Genomic DNA, 21,341 nt, shown 5'->3' on the forward strand with positions numbered 1-21,341 from the left:
GTTATGAAAACTCTAGTGGGCATGTTATCTAGAGCATGGATTTTTTCTCTCTATCTCTCTCTACTCTTTAAATTCATTCTTGCAAAAACAAAAATGAAATATGGGCATGACCAAATCATGATATTTATCTATAGAGGTTGTAATAACCCACCCTAATTGATTCAACAAAAAATTGAGTATTCTTTTTTGTTGTGTGTTTAATTCAATCATTATGTTTTATTCAATTGCATACTCTGGGCATCCATCCATTAGGATTAGGCATTCATCCATCCAAAATGAGCATCTAACCATACGGGTTAGGCAATTGTCCATACGGGACATACGGTTCCATCTATCCAATACGGGATAGGCATCTACCCATACGGGGTAGGCATCTATCCAATACGGGATAGGCATCTACCCATATGGGGTAGGCATCTATCCAAACGGGATAGGCATCTACCCATACGGGGTAGGCATTTATCCAAACAGGATAGGAGATGCTCTGGCCAGAGACTTAGACTCATCGGGACCATTCGGGTCCTGAGCCACTCTTTAAGTACTACACTCTTCTAACACAAGTGCACTGAGGTCACCGTCCTTAGGAGTAATTAAATAATACAAGCTTGATTTCTGCCTCGGAATTTGGCTTAAAGCCTCGAGAAGTCAAGCGAATCCATATGGGATTCCTTCTGAGTATGCATTGAATTTCTTTTCCAATTTAATTATCTTATCTTTCAAATAGGATTCTTACTCAACCAAGCCTAGACCCCACCCACGAATGCCTGAGTACGAGGGACAACTCCGTCCCAAGACTGCCTACATACCCGCTTCGGCACTGGATCAAGGCGTAAAGTATGTAGTTCTATTTTTTATTCTATTGTTTGATGTAAACTGATTTGTGGGTACGCAACCCTTTCTAGGGTCAATGTCCCAGACAGTTTATCTGCGGTTGCTACCCACGATGGTAGCGCTTAAGCGAAGGCTCAAGATGGCCTATTGCTTGTGGCCTAAAATAACTAGATCCTAATTCTTATCATGAGCGTCACCCTTGACCAAATTGCAAATCACCAATATCTCTCCAAAAGAATCAATTTCATAAAATCATTTAACTTAACCATCCCTAAAAGGGGTTTACTATGGTTTATCTCAACAGATGTGAAAATCATTTAAAAGTTATCTTATTAGATTATTGATCCAAGGGGGATTACCCACCCCTTGGATTTTAACTTCCAAGTGTCCCTTATTACTCCCCGACGATTTATAGGGACGATGCCACAGACGTCGTTGATGCAACTTTATTAGGCGTTAAGTGCAGTAGTTCAACACGACGGCATTACCCGTAAGCATGACCCAGAGGCACCGTATATACCGAACGTTGCTAGTTTTGGTTTTCCAACTTCCTTTGATTAGTTTCTAACTTATAATAACATCATGTTGATAATAATTATGAACTTAGACATTGCAAAGCAAAATTAATTGAAATAACTATGGAATAACAGAATCATAACTATAATTATTTATTCAAAAACTTGAATATAATTGCATAATAATGAAGGTTAGGTAACTTGTATACCAACAATTAAATGTATAATTCGCATGAAGATGGAAACACTAAATAATTAAATCAACGATATATATATATATGCACGACGTGAAGCAAGGTAAGTTGTACACGAAAATGCCACTTATAAAATCACTAGTCCCAACATAAAATTTAGCTTATGTCATTAATTGCTAAGTGCGTCTTAAGATGACTTAATATAATTTTATTAAAACTAGTTTATTAATTTACAAAAATAAAAATAAAAATTCTTAAGTTTAAAATTTTTTTATTAACTAAAATTTATTTATATAAAAAAAAGAATTTTATTTAACTAAAATTTTAAATATGCATAAAAAAAGAATTTTCAAAAAAATGTAATCAATGCCATCGAACTAAGTTCGAATGGCTTGCATGGGGTTTAGTGGGAGTGGGACCCCACGGTCCCCCCCACTAACCTACGGCCACTGTCGTAGCAGTGACCGCAAGCTAGTGAGGGGTACCATAATGGTACCACTCCCCCTGCGGAGTACTACCTCCGTTCACTAGCCTACGGACCGGTACGCATAGGCCCGTACAGAATCTTTGCCGTGTCACATCAATGCATTAAGGTTTTTTTTTTTTTTTTTTAAATAAAGACTGTTAATATATATATATATATATATATAATTTTTTTTGTGTGTCTAAAGTTCCCAGTTTAATTCTGTTAAAAAGAACCAGAACAGTTTAATTTTATTCAAACTCAGAATATGAGAGGTAAGGTATTAGTGTGAACAATAAGAGTTTACTTATAGCAACAAAAACACAGAGAGTAATAGTAACCCAGAATACAAAAATGAGACAATAAGGATTTACTTATTGGAGTGATTAACACAGAGACTAACCAAAATACAAGAACGTAGCAATATGGATAATTAATACAGAGAGTCAACTAAACCAGAATACAAAAAGAATGAAGTAATATGGATCTGCATATTGGAATACAGAGAGTATCTCACAAAGGTTCTCATTCCTTGGTTTTCAACTGTTATTTTTCCAGAGAGGAGTAGATAACCAAACTAAAACAATAAGAATATTGCAGGAAAATTATTCACAGCGAATCCTATCCTTTCTTTCAACAATTTTTTGCAGAAAATGTATAACCAGATAATGGAAAATATGTATAGAATCAAATGAGAAATATAGAGAAATATCCACAGTGAGATCTATGAGATTCAGATTTTTTTATTTGAAAACCAGAAAGATGAATCTAGAGAAAGGAAATAAGGATGGTTCTAATCTGGTTCTTCAGCAAGAATCGATCTGAATCTTAACAGGAAATTTAAATAAATTGATCTAATTCCTATCAAGAATATATTGATCTAATTTCTTAAACAAATGGATCTAATACTTATCAAGAATTTGAAAACTAATGGATCTAATTCTTATCAAGAGTTTGAAACATATTGATCTAATTTCTTAAACAAATGAATCTAATTCTTATCAAAAATTTGAAACTAATGGATCTAATTTCTTAAACAAATTAATCTAATTCTTATCAAAAATTTGAAACTAATGGATCTAATTTCTTAAACAAATTAATCTAATCTAAATTGCAGCAAGGATAAGATGTATGAAAAACTAAATTGAAAGAACTTGGATGCTTGAAAATGGTGTAGAATCCCCTATGAATCTCCCTTGATCCTTCAAACTTGAAAGAAGTCCTCCAAAGAAAAATCTTAGCTATTCTCAAAAATGAAATATGACTACAAAAGAAAAATTTACTTGAAGAATTTCTTTATGGAATAACCAACTCCCTTTTTTGAAAACTTGTATATCTTTTATAAGAAAAATCTCCCTATTCCACTACCTAAATTTTTAATTAAAAAAAAGAGATTCTCTCCCAATTTGGCCTTCATGCAAACTGATTAGACTTAGTGGGAGGAGTTACATGCAAGGTGGTGGAGAAGCCTCTAGAAGCTTCTTATTCTTCCTACAACATGTGCCATAATTTGGGTGAGGAAAATTAAATAAACAATTAAGAAAAAAAAGTTTATTTTCCATGTGTGTGTGTGTTTTATTATTTTTTTATCCCTTTATAATATTCATTCAATAGTTTATCCAAAAGAAATATAATAGAGTTTGTATTTTAAATCCAAAGGTGATAAAGGAGGGTTGTGACATCCTCCCCCCCTTAATTTGTGCATCGTCCCAATGCACTTATTAAATGCATTCAAAAGAGTTTATAGTTCATGTTTAAAACAAAAAAGGAAACAACTGCTGCATCTCCTTAGTATCTTCGCACGCGGCATTCTTTTCATCATAGTGGTCCCATTGCACTTTGCACTGATCAACCTCTCTGTTGCGCAACTGGCACTGGCGCCTCTCCAAGATTCTGAATGGCTCTATCATTATTCCTCCCATTTCTTGGACCTGTAAAGCATCCCAATTCAAAATGTGTTTCTCATCAGGTACATACTTTTTAAGAAGAGATACATGGAAGACATCATGGATTTGGCTCAATTAGGGAGGTAAGGCCAACCGGTATGCAACTGGATTAATCCTTCCCAATATTTCAAAAGGTCCAACATAACGAGGTGCAAGCTTAGTCTTTTTCCCAAATCTTATGGAACTCTTGTGTGGCCTAACCCTTAGGAAGACTTTCTCTCCTACCTCAAACTCCCTTGGTGTCCTGATTTTGTCTGCATAACTTTTCTGCCTATCTGAGGCTTCCTTCAATCTTTGCCTAATTTCCTTAGTTTTCCTTTCCATTTCTTTCAACGTATCTGGCCCAATAATCACTCTATCTTCAAGACTATCCCAACTCAAAGGTGTTCGACATGGTCTACCATACAAAGCTTCAAAAGGTGCCATTCCCAAAGATGTTTGATATGTATTATTGTAAGCAAACTCTACCAAAGGTAGGTAGTCTTCCCATTTCCTCTGTTGGTCCATGCAATACATGCGAAGCAGGTCTTCCATAATTTGATTTGTCCTTTCTGTTTGACTGTCCGTTTCAGGATGGTATGTCGTGCTAAAATTTAGTTGAGTTCCTAGAGCTGATTGAAGAGTGGTCCAAAACCTTGAAGTGAATCTAGCATCTCTATCTGATATGATTTTCTTTGGTATTCCATGCAACCTAAATATTTCCTTAACAAAGCATTTAGCCAAGGTAGGTGCATCATCCGTCAGATTTCCTGGTATAAAGTGTGCCACCTTAGTGAGTTTGTCAATTACCACCATTATTGCATCATGCCTAGAAGGTGACATGGGTAACCCTTGCACAAAATCCATGCTAATAACTTGCCACTTGTGTTGAGGTACATCATGCAATTGCAACAATCCGGCTGGGTGTCTATGTTCTGCCTTTACTCTTTGACACTCCAAACATTTAGCTACATACTTGACAATATCATTCTTCAACCCTTGCCAAAAGTATAACTTCTTTAGATCTGCGTAAAGTTTGTTAACTCCTGGGTGCCCCGAACAAGGGGCATTGTGAGCCTCCGACAAGACTACTTCCCTTAAGTTCCCTGAATTAGGAATATAGATTCTATTATTGTATCTAAGCAACCCATCTTCATCTAATGTATACCCTTTGACCTTAGGATCGGTTGGGTTGTGTTCTAAAGTCAATTTGACTTGCTCATACCATGGGTCATGTCCTTGTTCATCCATTACTTGCCTTTTGAAAGAGGTTTTGAATGTTGTTATAGTCATCAGGTGTCTCCTCCTACTTAAGGCATCTGCCACCCTATTTTCTTTCCCTTTAATATATTCAATTTCAAAATCATATTCACTTAGAAACTCTAACCACCTTCTTTGTCTGACATTTAAGTGAGGTTGGGTAAAGATGTATTTTAGTCCTTGGTTATCTGACTTTAGCTCAAAGGGCTTCCCTAGTAAGAAGTGTCTCCATTTTTGTAGGGCATGCACAATTGCTGCCAATTCTAAGTCGTGGGGTGCATAATTGACTTCATGAGTCTTTAGCTTCCTGGATTCGTAAGCTACTACCCCTTCATCTTGGACAAGTACTCCTCCTAACCCTTCAATAGAAGCATCAATTATGACTGTGAAGTGTCCATTCGGATCTGGTACCTTTAGAATGGGTGCTGAAGTTAGTTTTCCCTTCAAGATTTGAAATGCCTTATCACTTTGCTCGGTCCACACAAACCTTTTGCCCTTCCTTTGTAATGAGGTGATGGGATTTTCTATCTTAGAGAATCCTTCCATAAACCTCCTATAGTAACCTGCTAGCCCCATAAAGCTTCTTACCTCTGAAACATTCTTAGGGATTGGCCATTCTACTATTGCCTTTATTTTATCTGGGTCGACTGCTATTCCTTCCTTTGATATTATATGCCCAAGGTAGTGAATCTTTTCCTCAAAGAAGGCACATTTGGACAATTTCCCATATAACTTATGTTCTCTCAACCTTTGCAAAACAATTTGTAGGTACACTAAATGTTCCTCTTCATTACTAGAGTAAATCAATATGTCATCTAGAAATACCAAAACAAATTTATCCAAGTAGTCATGGAGTACACTATTCATTAGGTTCATAAATGTAGCTGGGGCGTTAGTTACACCAAAAGGAACTACTGTGAATTCATAATGTCCATATCTAGTCCTGAAGGCTATTTTTAGAATGTCTTCCTCCTTAATTCTGAGTTGATGGTACCCTGACCGGAGGTCTATCTTTGAGAAAATTGCCGCTCCTTTCATTTGGTCAAAAAGATCCTCTATGCGAGGTAAGGGATACCTATTCTTTATTGTGACTTTGTTCAACATCCTATAGTCAATGCATAACCTTAAGGTTCCATCCTTCTTCTTAACAAATAAGACGGGCGCTCCCCATGGTGATACACTTGGCCTTATTAATCCCTTAGCTAAGAGTTCCTCTAATTGCATTTTGAGCTCTTGTAGTTCAGTTGTGTTCATTGGGTAAGGTGCCCTTGATACTAGTTCAGCTCCTGGGAGTACTTCGATAGAAAAGTCAAACTTCCTCTTAGGGAGTAAACTGGGTAATTCTTCTGGAAAAACATCCTTAAATTCCTTTAAGAAAGGGGTATTTTCAAATGTTGGTGTATTTTCCTCCTTTCCTTCATCAATTTCAACCATATAGATTTGATCTCCTCTTCTCCTTTCCTTCTTTAATTGCATTGCTGAGATGGTTTTTATATTAATGGGTTTAAACTTTCCTTGGATTTTGACCCTTTTCCCCCCATCATCCAAACATTCAACAACTTTGTTATAGCAATCTACATTAGCTTGATGGTCTGTTAACCAACTCATTCCCATAATTACATCATATAATCCTAGGTGTGCCACATATAGATCTACCCTTGTTTCGAACTCAAGGAATTGTACCCTTGCCCTCGGTAAACACTTAGTTACTTCCCTAGTTGCCTTATCCCCATATTGAACTATCCATGATGACTCCATCTGATTAACTTTTAATGCATATTTGTTTACTAATTCAAGTAAGATAAAACATTCATATGATCTAGTGTCAATTAGAATTGATATTGGTTGTTCAAATAGTGTATGTATAGTTTCCACGGGAACATTCTGGTATCTTCCTCTTTGGTTCCTAACTGCTGCATGAATCCTTTGTTGGGGCCCTTGTTGGGGTTGATTGGCCCTATTTTATCCTTGCATCCTGGGGCACTCTCTGGCAAAATGGTTTTCCCCGCACATAAAGCATCCACCTGGAGGACCCCTCCTACCTTGATTTCTAGGGGGATCATTCCTTGTTTCATTGGCCCTGGTGGATAAGTTATCCTGTTCCGCTGGTCATTCCTGTTATAGTTGCCCTTGTTATTATTGCCCCTGTTATTATCATTTCCATTCCTCTGATATTGATTAGGAAGTGGCCTTCTTTCGGAAGAATTATTCCTCTGACCCTTGTTGAAATTAGTGTTTCCATTGAATTCTTACTTCCTTTTAAATGAGTGGTTCCCATTATAGTTCCGCCCTACTAGTGTTTGAATCTTCCTCTCTTGCCTTAGGGACTTTTCAAGTACTTCATTCATGTTTCTAGGTCCATGCATGTCAACCTCTGCCCCTAATGAACTTCCTTGCTTGACCTTCCTCTTCTTTCTGGTACATAGGTACATATTTAAGCAACTTGGTGAACTTATCCCAATATTGTTGAACGGATAGGGACCCTTGACGTAGATTATGGAATTCTATCACCTTCTCATCGAAGAACAATTGAGGGAGCCACCTATCTCGAAAGTGGTGAACAAATTGATCCCATGTGACCATATCCGTGTTATACCCATTTTGTTCCTTGGTGTTGGTCCACCAACTAGCTGCCTCCCCTGTGAGTTGATAGGAACCCCATAAAGCCTTGGTTGTTTTGCTAAAATCTCTTAGCTCAAAATATTTTTCCATTTCATTTAGCCAATTCTCAGCCCCTTCACCAATCTGCCTCCCATCGAACTTGGGAGGGGTGATTTTCTTTAAGTCCTTGGAGAGTTCCAATGTGTTATTTTCCTTTCTATTACCCATCACATTCCCTTGATTGCTACCAGGGTTTCCATTTTCGGTACCACTTCTATTTTCATAGTCATTCTGCCTTTCCCTAAGGTCTTGCAGTGATTGTTCCAAGAAGTTGATTTTATCTCTTTGTTCGGTTAGAAGGTCAATTATAGCTTGGACTCCATCTCTGTTATTTATTGGATTGTGTCGATCCTCTTCATGGTCTTCCTCATGGTTTTCTTCATGGTTTTCCTCATGGTTTTCCTCATGGTTTTCTTCCCTTTGACTCCTAGTACGTCTTCCATTACCCCTTCCTCTTCCTCTTCCTCTTGCCATTCTAGGTTTTACCTAAAAGTTAAATTATGTAGTTAGTTTTTGATTTAGGATTTAAAAAAAAATTAATTTCTACCATTGTAAAACATTCCCTTAGTTGAATAAATTGAAGTGAGCACAAGGCCTAGATTTGAACCTTTGCTCTGATACCACATGTAATAACCCACCCTAATTGATTCAACAAAAAATTGAGTATTCTTTTTTTTTTGTGTGTTTAATTCAATCATTATGTTTTATTCAATTGCATACTCTGGGCATCCATCCATTAGGATTAGGCATTCATCCATCCGGGATGAGCATCTAACCATACGGGTTAGGCAATTGTCCATATGGGACGTAAGGTTCCATCTATCCAATACGGGATAGCCATCTACCCATATGGGGTAGGCATCTATCCAAACGAGATAGGCATCTATCCAAATGGGGTAGGCATCTACCCATATGGGGTAGGCATCTATCCAAACGGGATAGGAGATGCTCTGGCCAGAGACTTAGACTCATCGGGACCATTCGGGTCCTGAGCCGCTCACTAAGTACTACACTCTTCTAATAGAAGTGCACCGAGGTCGTCGTCCTTAGGAGTAATTAAATAATACAAGCTTGATTTCCGCCTTGGAATTTGGCTTAAAGCCTCGGGAAGTCAAGCAAATCCATACGGGATTCCTTCCGAGTATGCATTGAATTTCTTTTCCAATTTAATTATCTTATCTTTCAAATAGGATTCTTACTCAACCAAGCCTAGACCCCACCCACGAACGCCTGAGTACGAGGGACAACTCTGTCCCAAGACTGCCTACATACCCGCTTCGGCACGGGATCAAGGCGTAAAGTATGTAGTTCTATTTTTTATTCTATGGTTTGATGTAAATTGATTTGTGGGTACGCAACCCTTTCTAGGGTCAATGTCCCAGACAGTTTCTCTGCGGTTGCTACCCACGATGGTAGCGCTTAAGCGAAGGCTCAAGATGGCCTATTACTTGTGGCCTAAAATAACTAGATCGTAATTCTTATCATGAGCGTCACCCTTGACCAAATTGCAAATCACCAATATCTCTCCAAAAGAATCAATTTCATAAAATCATTTAACTTAACCATCCCTAAAAGGGGTTTACTATGGTTTATCTCAACGAATGTGAAAATCATTTAAAAGTTATCTTATTAGATTATCGATCCAAGGGGGATTACCCACCCCTTGGATTTTAACTTCCAAGTGCCCCTTATTACTCCCCGACAATTTATAGGGACGATGCCACAGACGTCGTTGATGCAACTTTATTAGGCGTTAAGTGCAGTAGTTCAACACAACGACATTACCCGTAAGCGTGACCTAGAGGCATCGTATATACCGAACGCTACTAGTTTTGGTTTTCCAACTTCCTTTGATTAGTTTCTAACTTATAATAACATCATGTTGATAATAATTATGAACTTAGACATTGCAAAGCAAAATTAATTGAAATAACTATGGAATAACAGAATCATAACTAGAATTATTTATTCAAAAACTTGAATATAATTGCATAATAATGAAGGTTAGGTAACTTGTATACCAACAATTAAATGTATAATTCACATGAAGATGGAAACACCAAATAATTAAATCAACGATATATATATATATATATATATATATATATATATATATATATATATATATATATATATATATATATATATATATATATATATATATATATATATATATATATGCACGACGTGAAGCAAGGTAAGTTGTACACGAAAATGCCACTTATAAAATCACTAGTCCCAACATAAAATTTAGCTTATGTCATTAATTGCTAAGTGGGTCTTAAGATGACTTAATATAATTTTATTAAAACTAGTTTATTAATTTTTTTAAAAAATAAAAAATTTCTTAAGTTTAAAATTTTTTTATTAACTAAAATTTTTTTATATAAAAAAAAGAATTTTATTTAACTAAAATTTTAAATATGCATAAAAAAAGAATTTTCAAAAATATGTAATCAATGCCATCGAACTAAGTTCGAATGGCTTGCATGGGGTTTAGTGGGAGTGGGACCCCACGGTCCCCCTCACTAACCTGCGGCCACTACCGCAGCAGTGACCGCAAGCTAGTGGGGGGTACCGTAATGGTACCACTGCCCCTGCGGAGTACTACCTCCGTCCACTAGCCTGCGGACCGGTACGCACAGGCCCGTACAGAATCTTTGCCGTGTCACATCAATGCATTAAGGTTTTTTTTTTAAATAAAGACTGTTACTATATATATATATATATATATATATATAATTTTTTTTGTGTGTCTAAAGTTCCCAGTTTAATTCTGTTAAAAAGAACCAGAACAGTTTAATTTTATTTAAACTTAGAATATGAGAGGTAAGGTATTAGTGTGAACAATAAGAGTTTACTTATAGCAGCAAAAACATAGAGAGTAATAGTAACCCAGAATACAAAAATGAGACAATAAGGATTTACTTATTGGAGTGATTAACACAGAGACTAACCAGAATACAAGAACGTAGCAATATGGATAATTAATACAGAGAGTCAACTAAACCAAAATACAAAAAGAATGAAGTAATATGGATCTAGATATTGGAATACAGAGAGTATCTCACAGAGGGGCTCATTCCTTGGTTTTCAACTGTTATTTTTCTAGAGAGGAGTAGATAACCAAACTAAAACAATAAGAATATTGTAGGAAAATTATTCACAGCGAATCCTATCCTTTCTTTCAACAATTTTTCGCGGAAAATGTATAACCAGATAATGGAAAATATGTATAGAATCAAATGAGAAATATAGAGAAATATCCACAGCGAGATCTATGAGATTCAGATTTTTTTATTTGAAAACCAGAAAGATGAATCTAGAGAAAGGAAATAAGGATGGTTCTAATCTGGTTCTTCAGCAAGAATCGATCTGAATCTTAACAAGAAATTTAAATAAATTGATCTAATTCCTATCAAGAATATATTGATCTAAATTCTTAAACAAATGGATCTAATACTTATCAAGAATTTGAAAACTAATGGATCTAATTCTTATCAAGAGTTTGAAACATATTGATCTAATTTCTTAAACAAATGAATCTAATTCTTATCAAAAATTTGAAACTAATGGATCTAATTTCTTAAACAAATTAATCTAATTCTTATCAAAAATTTGAAACTAATGGATCTAATTTCTTAAACAAATTAATCTAATCTAAATTGCAGCAAGGATAAGATGTATGAAAAACTAAATTGAAAGAACTTGGATGCTTGAAAATGGTGTAGAATCCCCAATGAATCTCCCTTGATCCTTCAAACTTGAAAGAAGTCCTCCAAAGCAAAATCTTAGCTATTCTCAAAAATGAAATATGACTACAAATGAAAAATTTACTTGAAGAATTTCTTTATGGAATAACCAACTCCCTTTTTTGAAAACTTGTATATCTTTTATAAGAAAAATCCCCCTATTCCACTACCTAAATTTTTAATTAAAAAAAGAGATTCTCTCCCAATTTGGCCTTCATGCAAATTGATTAGACTTAGTGGAAGGAGTTACATGCAAGGTGGTGGAGAAGCCTCTAGAAGCTTCTTATTCTTCCTACAACATGTGCCATAATTTGGGTGAGGAAAATTAAATAAACAATTAAGAAAAAAAAGTATATTTTCCATGTGTGTGTGTGTTTTATTATTTTTTTATCCCTTTCTAATATTCATTCAATAGTTTATCCAAAAGAAATATAATAGAGTTTGTATTTTAAATCCAAAGGTGATAAAGGAGGGTTGTGATAGAGGCCATCATTAGACATTAATGATAAAAATAGGCCATTTTCACCGGTTCACTTGAAACAATGTGTAAATTTACCTTCATTAGGTCAACACATGTTTTAGGTGGAAAATTCTCTATTCTAGAGATTAGGGAAATGAGACTGGTCATAAAATACCTCCATTATTGTGAACTATGTAGGTAAAAAATAAAATAAAAAATAGTAGGGATTTTGAATTGTCATGGGTTGGGCATAACACATATTGCATGCCTTTAGTCAAGGCATTAGAGATTGAAGGTGATAGGGAACTAACACCATAAAGGTATGTGGAATGAGAGGATTAGGAAAATATAACTTTGAAATGGAAAGAAAGTGTAAGAATGTCGAGGATAGGTAGTTGGGCATACCTTATGATAAGTACTTGGAGAGAGGGAAGGTTAAAAGTACTCTAAAAGAGTACTTAGTAAAAAGGTTCAAGAGTCAAGGGTTGGAGTTGGTGGAGAAGGTTTTTTAAAAAGAAAAATTTCAATACTTTAACAAATATACTTAGAAAATTTTTGAAGGGCAAAGGATCCAAATGTTAGAGATGGCATGGAAAGGGTATTTAGGTAAGGGATGGTTTGAAACTCTAACCCCAAATACTTGGACAAATTTTAATTACAAAGGATCAAGAATTTAGGAGTGAAGGAAAAGGTGTACTAAGAAGGTGAAGTTTGACAAGCAAATAAGGGCTAAAGGACAAGGTGGGGATGGATGAAGTGGCATTCTAGGATGGAAAACCATAAAAGTCTAAAACTCTGACAAATTTCATAATCTCAAGGAAAAATCTAGAAAAACATGTAACATTTAGACACTTTGGATTTCTCGCAACTATTAAATGGGGGATGACATGGGGAAACATTTAGGAAAATGACTCATGGAAACCCCTTTAGACTATCTCAAATTAAAAAAAAACATTGTGGAATTAAAAGGGTCATGACACAAAAGGGAAGGAATTCTAGCAAAATTTGACATTATAGACTTGAGTCTCAACACCATACTCCTCCATGACTTCTATGACCTATTGCATGGTTCTAGGAGGGCATGCTTGACATCACTTAATATGTTGTTGTCCATAACATTATTTTTTATTCAAATCCCAAACCAATAAAACAAAAAAAAATATCAAATGCATCTAGAGGCTCCTTTGTTGTTCAAATATCAAAATTAAAAGTTGATAAAACTTAGATTTATTTGACTTATTGTCTACTTCATGTGGATTTCTAACAATAAATAATCATTTAGTTCTAATTTTCCCACCTTCTTCGTATACTACACCCCATATTTAAATCTTATGCACATGGTGATGATTCTAAATATGTCATATTTTTTTGTGAGAATGATTCTCCTTCTATTCACTTTCCTAATTAGATATATTGTACCCACATTCACATTCATGCAAAATGTGGAATGTGATTACAAAGGAAAAGGCTCAAGCCATCAAGACCAAGGCATTATTGAATCAACCCAACTTAAATATTAGTATAATGTTGATGATTTAGGTCATCTTCCTCCTCATGTCGCCAAATTCATTCACCTCCCTTATGTAGATCTATGTATGGCCTCTTTAGATGTGAAGTTGTCTCTTTTTATGGTTTGTCTTGCTTCATTGATTCTTCATTTTCTCATGTTCCCCTTCTCTTGACCTTTTATCTCCTAAGGAGTCCTTGTTTAAATTCTAATGTATATAATCTAATACTCCTTTATTCTATCATGATTATGGATTCCCTTACTCTCCACAATCATGCTTACTTTAGGGGATATGTCCTTGTCGCTATTGATCTTATTCTCTCTTAGGAGCTTTGTGATTACTTACCTAGTTTTTTTTATATTTAGGATCATAACACCCTTGCTAGTAAGGCATTATTGATATTCTCATGAATATTATAGATGAGGACAAAATCTTGAAAAATGATGTTCTTATGATGATTACTACTCCGTATGAATTTTTAACAATAAATAAATTATTAAACTTAATTTAGATTTTTCATTTAGATAAACATGATGAATGGTTATACAAGTATATTTTAACCTAAACATATTGAAAATGGAGTAGACAGAGAGTATGTTTGGTTTGACTAGTACAATTATTATTTGATACTCAAACCAAACATATTCTCTTTCCCTCCATTTTCAATATTTTAAGGTTAAAATATACTTGTATTATCTTTATCATATTTATCTAAATAAATAATTGTACAACTTAAATAAGGTTGAGAAGATGACAAGAGAGGTTTTAAACAATTTAAATTAGGTTTTTAAAAATTTAATAGTTAATTGTGTTGCTTTGATGTGCACAAATATCTTTTTGGGCACAAAAGTGTCCTTTGGAGTGCACATGTCCTGTGGAACACTGTGTGTATAATAATGAGATTATAAAGGTAATTCTAATAATAAAGTTGTAGGTATCCTAAAAGATTTTGTAGACCTTTTCTAATGTCTTGAATCTTTGTATAATTCTTATATATTTTGGAGAATGTGGAAACAAAAAAAAATTTCATTTTAGAGTGTGATGCCTTCAAAAGACAGTATAGACAAATAAATGAATATCTTGACGGCTAGCTCCTCATCATCACCTCACCTTACATAGAAAAAGATGGAATTCAGATTGATCAGATAATACACCTGATGTTACCTAATCCAAACATCATGAATGTTAAAGTTATTCATTTACATATTTATTTCTTTCTTTCTATTAAATTATGCTCTTTGAAACGCTTTTTACCTTCCATAAGCTTATTGGAGGTTGGATTAGGTGAGTGCTGCTTAAGAGGCAGAGCATTGAGGTGTGATGAACAATTTTGGGTTCGTGGGACCTGACTGCATGTGATATGTCCATGATAGATGTGCAGTCAGAAACAAGACAGATGAAGATGCAGAAGTGGTGTGTGTCTGGTTTCGGGTACATCATGGTATGTTTCAAAACGATTAAAACCAGGAAACTCAAGAAAACTGAATATCAGATTCTCTTAAATCTGCTAAAGATGGAGACTGTACGAATTCTGGTATAGTTAATTAATTGCTGCGGACAAAACATAGTAACATTAATGGAGGCCCTTGGTTAGGCTCTGCTACATGCTGTTTCTGAATTGGCAAATGACACACAATTACATCACAATCTCTGCAGTTTGTCTCTTGTTACATGTATAGATATCCAGGTAATAAATGAACTCATATTTTTAAGTTGTAAGAATCTCAACACAGAAGCAAAGCTAATTTAGCTGATTATCATTTGAATTAGGTTAGAAGAAAAATCCTTAAGACTCTGAACTTTGAGCTGCAAGATATATATGTTATGGAGGGGAATTGAAGTAGTTGAACTTGCTGTAGCAATTACAGAACCAGTAAACCCCCTGACAATTGAAGCAATACACAGTAGTCTGAAGATCTAGAAGGATCGGTACAACTATCCAATTTGTCATTGCTGCTTGCATCCTCTGCAATTGATTTTGATTTTTCTGAAGAAGAGATGGGCTTGAAGGTAAAGAAAGCATTCCCTACTCCAGAATTGAACAGCCAATCATAGACATCCCAAAAGATTTGAACTTGAACCCCACTTACACTTATGATCTGATTGCCTCTAAATTTCCAGAGCAAATGCTGCACCTCCACAACAAGCTGCCCATCAATCTTAATGCTCATCTCTGGGTCTTTGGGACCTGTTGTATGACACTCTATATTGATTGCATGGGGTTGACTCTCTATCTCATGCATTCTAGTCCTTGTAGAAAAATACCTCCTGCCAAAGCCATGTTCTTCTCTGGAGATCAAAACAGGTTGAATGACTGAGATTCTGGCCTTGGTCTTCTTCAAGGCTTCTTCCTTCATATCCCCCAAAAGCAGGATGACCTCTTTTTCACAAACTACTGCAACATAGTAGCCTTCTTGAGGTTCAGGACTATTGATAAATTTGGCAGAGATTAGGTTCCAGAAAACCTGAACCTTGGTGCCATTGACCTTAAAGCATCTGGAGCCCTGTTTCTTCCTCCAATAGTACCATGGCTTAAGGGCAATCTTGCACATTGATTGATCAGATGGCTCATCCACTGACACACACAGGCCTTGTTCCATGGCACTCTTGCACCAGGTCACAGTAACCATCCTGCAATGGTCTGCTAGTTTGGTCTGATACCTGCAGGTCACAATATTCTGGCCCCCCTTGGTTTGGATGTCAAGACAAGAGGGTATTGAATCAGGCATGTTTTCTTCTTGCCCTTAAACAATAAAATCTAGTGCCCAACTAGGATTTGACAACTCAACACCTACTGTCCCAGTTACTTCAGCTCACAGACTCAAACCTCTACTGACTTGAAAATTTGGTAAAAGATTTAGCTGTCCAAGTGGATGACTCTCTGAATAAGTGAATAAGAACTCAAATCCAACCTATAAACTTCCTTTAACTCTTTGTCCACCGAGGATTTACAGACACATACTTGCTCCAGCTTCAAGACTGACCTATTCATTTCAATTATGACCCCAAGGCCCAAACTGTTAAAAACTTTGGCTGTGAACTACAAATGAATGGATTAATGAAAACCCAATAATCAAACCAACAAGCTCCGAAAGATCCAATGGCCAAAGGGTTTTTATAGAGACAGACTTGATCCAGCTTCTACAGTCTCAAACCCCTAACCTATGGAATGCAATACTGTATAAATTGGACTGAGAACACAATTGCTAATGCTGAAAGTTGGCTCTAACGATGAAAAGCCCACATAACCAAAATGCCCGAATTCTGAACACCAATCAGCAGCAATTTAACCCAGGACCTCTATCTCATCCAATCTCCCTGCCCTGCCCCCAGCCAAAAAAAATCTTCAGACCTCAGAACTCTCTAAAAAGCAATCAATCAATACCTCTCTTCAAATGCAAGTTTAACAGAATTCTGTTGAATTCAATGATTGCCAAGCTAAGATGATTGTTCCAATCAATACACTCACTAAAATCAGGAATTTGCAGAGAACCTAATTCCTTTATGACTCTGGGTATTAAGGAAAACAAAGCTGAGATTCAAAAACAAACTGGTGGGTGTCTCAGGAATGCTCTTAGAGTTCGATTTCCAGTCGGTGTAATGTGCAGATGATCAGTCCAGTCATTATAAAGACCCGCCGGAATCTTAACAAATATCAAAAGTTACTGTTTTGGGTCGTTATTGCTTGAACTTCCTCGAAATTGCAACTTTATCTTGCGGCACCGCCTGCTCTAAAGTCTAAAGTAATTTGCTACGTGGCTAACAATGTAATCAGAAATTGCTGTAAAATAATTAGAAATATCTGGCTCTTAATGTAATGAGAATGTAAAGTGAGTCGGCACTCCGTGTGTGACCAGTGTTGTTATCTGCTCACGTTTGGAATTTTTGTTTCTTGCCAGCTTCAGATTTTCAGGCTACACGGCTTGTCAATTTTATGCTTTTTGTTGGTCCATCTTTTTGTTTCATTGTGAAAACATCAGAATATTATTTTACTTACACCTCAATCATCTATTCAGCATATTTTTTAAGTATTGAACTTCCAGAACCTTCAGGTTTGTCCTTTGACAGATGGAATTTTTTTTTATTTTTTTATTTTTTTATTTTTTATTATATATATATATATATTTTTTTTTTTTAAAAACAAATTTTTATAAAAAAAACATATTTTAGCTATTTTTATGGGTGAAAATTTTCTTTTTGTTTTTTAATCTCCTAAACACTTTCGATCTAAAGCTATCAATTAATGAGGTCACAAGTGGGAACCTCATCCTCAACATAAATACTTAGTAACAACATCTTAATGGGATTTGAACCTTAATGGCAAGACTACAATTTAAGCATCACACTATGTCAATAGTGAGATTCATTTTGATCTTGTTGTTTTTCATGCAATGATTGGTATATAATTGGTGTCTTATGTGTACTAGTATACTTATATTTAAAAATAATATGTAAAATATGTCGAGAGATCTCTTATAATAGAAAAGAATCTTCTAAAATACTAAACACCAAAGATACAAATCCATTGATTGGTATATAATTGTTGTTTATGTGTACTAGTATACTTATATTTAAAAAATATATGTAAAATATGCCGAGAGATATCTTATAATAGAAAAGAATCATCTGTAAAATAAATGTTCTTCTAAAATACTAAACACCAAGGATACAAATCGATTGATTGGTATATAATTGGTGTCTTTGTGTACTAGTATACTTATATTTAAAAAACATATGTAAAATATGCCGAGAGATATCTTATAATAGAAAAGAATCATCTATAAAATAAATGTTCTTCTAAAATACTAAACACCGAGAATACAAATCCATTAAAGTCTTGCATGCAAAAAGTTGTGAATCTAGCTGGAGACAAGTGGCGAGGGTTCTATTTTATTTGGAATAATAAAATAACACTTCAATCTAACCATATTTACATTGTCCACATATTTCAAGAGTCCAAAGTCAATCTATATTTTGTCCATTCATTATTCCATAGGTCAAATTTGCAGTGTAGAAATGACCCCTTAGTTCTTAGAGTCAAATTTAAATATGGGCCAGGGTTGAATTCTTTCCTACTAAGCATTACTTGCTGACTTGTGCATGAAATGTGTGATTTGCATGATAGGGTGTTACATAGAAGGACGAACCCTAGTTCCATTTATCTAAGACCCATGGGCTCGTATATGACTATTTACATCATCATTTAGAAAGTGTCATGGTGTGTCATTACATCATTAGTTAGTATCCATATCATAGCAATAGACTAGGCATATTGAATATTTTTTTTGTGTCTTCAATCATTATTCAAAATATTTAATTAGATGCGTGGGTTTGACTAAGAAGATGTATAACAAGCTCCTAAAGGTGTTCATCAATATCATCAATTTCCAAACATAGGTCAGGACATCAAAGCAAAACAACTTCAAAAGGTGCACATATCATTTTTATAATTAAACATTGAATTCACAATTGGGTTGAAAGATAAATGCCTTATTTCTTTACATTTTAGTGAACATAATGTATCTTACATCCCCTTAGGTTTTGGCCTATAGGTTCTATTTACTGTTTCATTTTCAAATACAAGCTTTTTTCTTATTATCTAAATTGTCCTTTGGATCTCACCCCTCTTTTTACGCTTAGGGTTTGTTATAGTTTTAATGCCAAAGTCTCACCTTCCTCCTCAACTCCATTTGAGAAGAAGTCTTTGTTTGAATCCTACAATGTTCATGATTCAAATTAAGAGTGTAATGGTTAAAAATCTAATCAAAGAGGAAACATTTGATCATTATATCCTTGTTGAGTTAATTGATAAGTAAGATATTGCTTAATGTTTGCATATATGTTATCTTTTGATCTTGCACATTTGGTTAGTGATGCAAACTCTACACACTTGTTTGATGATTTGCATAATTTATTGATTAGTAATCCATATGGTTTAGAGTTTCTTGTAGGCATAGGTGAAAGGATAGATTCTTGAATTTCTTTGAATAGTGTCCCACTCTTCCCTCCCATATGGCATGTCACTTGCCCTTCTTCCCACTTCTAAGGTTGAGTATGTCCTTCATTCTCCTTCTCACCTTGAGCCTATTTAATATGCATATCATTTTTAATTTTATTCTTTTCATCCCACTAGTATCTTGGGCACCTACATCTCAACCTACTAGTGTCATATCTTCATCTCACACATGTGAGGACCACATGGATGTGTAATTTGGCATGTGATTTCCCTCACAAATATGAGGATCACATAGCCATGTGGGATTTGAGAAGTGGGAGTTCCCACATGTGTATAAAATAGATGGTATAGATCTTCTCGAGATAAATGAATGGTTGAGATTTTATGGGAGGATTTTATGGATAAGTGGGATGGAGGTGAGAAGTGATTAATCATATTAATGGACAAGATTGATTAAATTAATCACGCTTCTAACTATTGTAAATGAATAATTAGCTCATTTAATTTTTTTTAGTAAATTAATGACATAAAAATGAAATTAAATAAATAGATTCATTTATTTAATTTTCCAAGATATGCATGATAGGCTTAAATAAATAAATTTTAGATTTATTTATCTAAAGTTAAATTTTATAAAGGAGATTAATTAATTGAATAAATAGTCCATATTTATTCAATTATCATTGAAATAATGATTAGATAAATTAATTAAATAGTTAAGTTCATCTAATTAATATTAGGAGATGAATTAAGACAATTAAGTAAATAAATAAACTTTATTTTATTAATTTTAGGAGCACAAGATGGTATATAGATAGTGTTGGAATCCAAGAACACTGAGAGGGAGGGGGGGGGGAGTGAATCAGTGTTCTACCGGAATGATCAATTTTAACCTTATTAAAACATGCATACACCAACTGGTATACCGATACATATAGAATTGAAAGAAGTAAAGCAACCAATAAGCCAATCACACAAATGAATACCATAACACAGAGAATTATACGTGGAAAACCGCAAAGAGGAAAAACCACGGTGAGATTTGTGACCCACAATATCAATCCACTGGCCATATGAAGAGATATTACAAAATATAGGGGCCTGCACTTGCAGGAACACTTACAGCTTAGAGCACACTGCTCAATCACAAAAGGAGCCTCACTGACTACATACAAATCCAAACTACAATTCCTGTGAAATGATTGAACTGCAAAGATAGCATCTTCTATGCTTGAATACAATTTCGGTTAAGCTTTGTCTGTTCTAGTCTGAAACCCTAAACCATTTTGCTATATCTGTCCACCACTACAAAAACATTGTCAAACCCCCTCCTTGTCCTAGGCAGACCCAACACAAAATCCATGCTTATGCTTTCCCATAGCCTAGAAGGAATGGGTAAGGGTTGGTACAAGCCTGCATTGGTGGATTTTCCCTTGGCTTTTTGATAGATTACACATGTCTCCACAAACTTCCTTACATATGCCTGCAACTTAGGCCAGTAGTAATGTCTTTTGACAAGGTCAAGGGTCTTGTCAAGACCAAAATGACTCGCCATTGCTCCACAATGCTTCTCCCTAATGATATCCAGTCTCATTGAACACTTAGGAATGCATAACTGTCCACCTTTGAATAGCAATCCATCTTGTATCAGAAATTCAGAAAATTCAACATGATACCTCTCACCAAAAGTTTCACATACCTTGTAGATCTCTCCAAAGTCTTCATCAGCATCATACATGTTCTTCAAGGAGTCAATGCCAACACTTTCCATCTTGATTTGATTGATAGTTAAGACCCTCCTGCTCAAGGCATCTGC

At 35.1% G+C, this 21,341-nt stretch overlaps 1 protein-coding gene across 1 annotated transcript; it reads right to left on the minus strand.

The window, feature by feature from the left end:
• Positions 1–15,090: 15,090 nt before the first annotated feature.
• On the minus strand, positions 15,091–17,332 carry LOC131042492 (uncharacterized). Its single transcript, XM_057975801.2, has one exon. It carries the CDS (start codon positions 16,296–16,298, stop codon positions 15,432–15,434), a length of 867 nt encoding a protein of 288 aa, XP_057831784.2. The 5' UTR covers positions 16,299–17,332; the 3' UTR covers positions 15,091–15,431.
• Between the last annotated feature and the right edge of the window lie 4,009 nt (positions 17,333–21,341).

Source organism: Cryptomeria japonica, chromosome 1 (assembly GCF_030272615.1).
Source record: "Cryptomeria japonica chromosome 1, Sugi_1.0, whole genome shotgun sequence".
Lineage (NCBI taxonomy): Eukaryota > Viridiplantae > Streptophyta > Pinopsida > Cupressales > Cupressaceae > Cryptomeria > Cryptomeria japonica.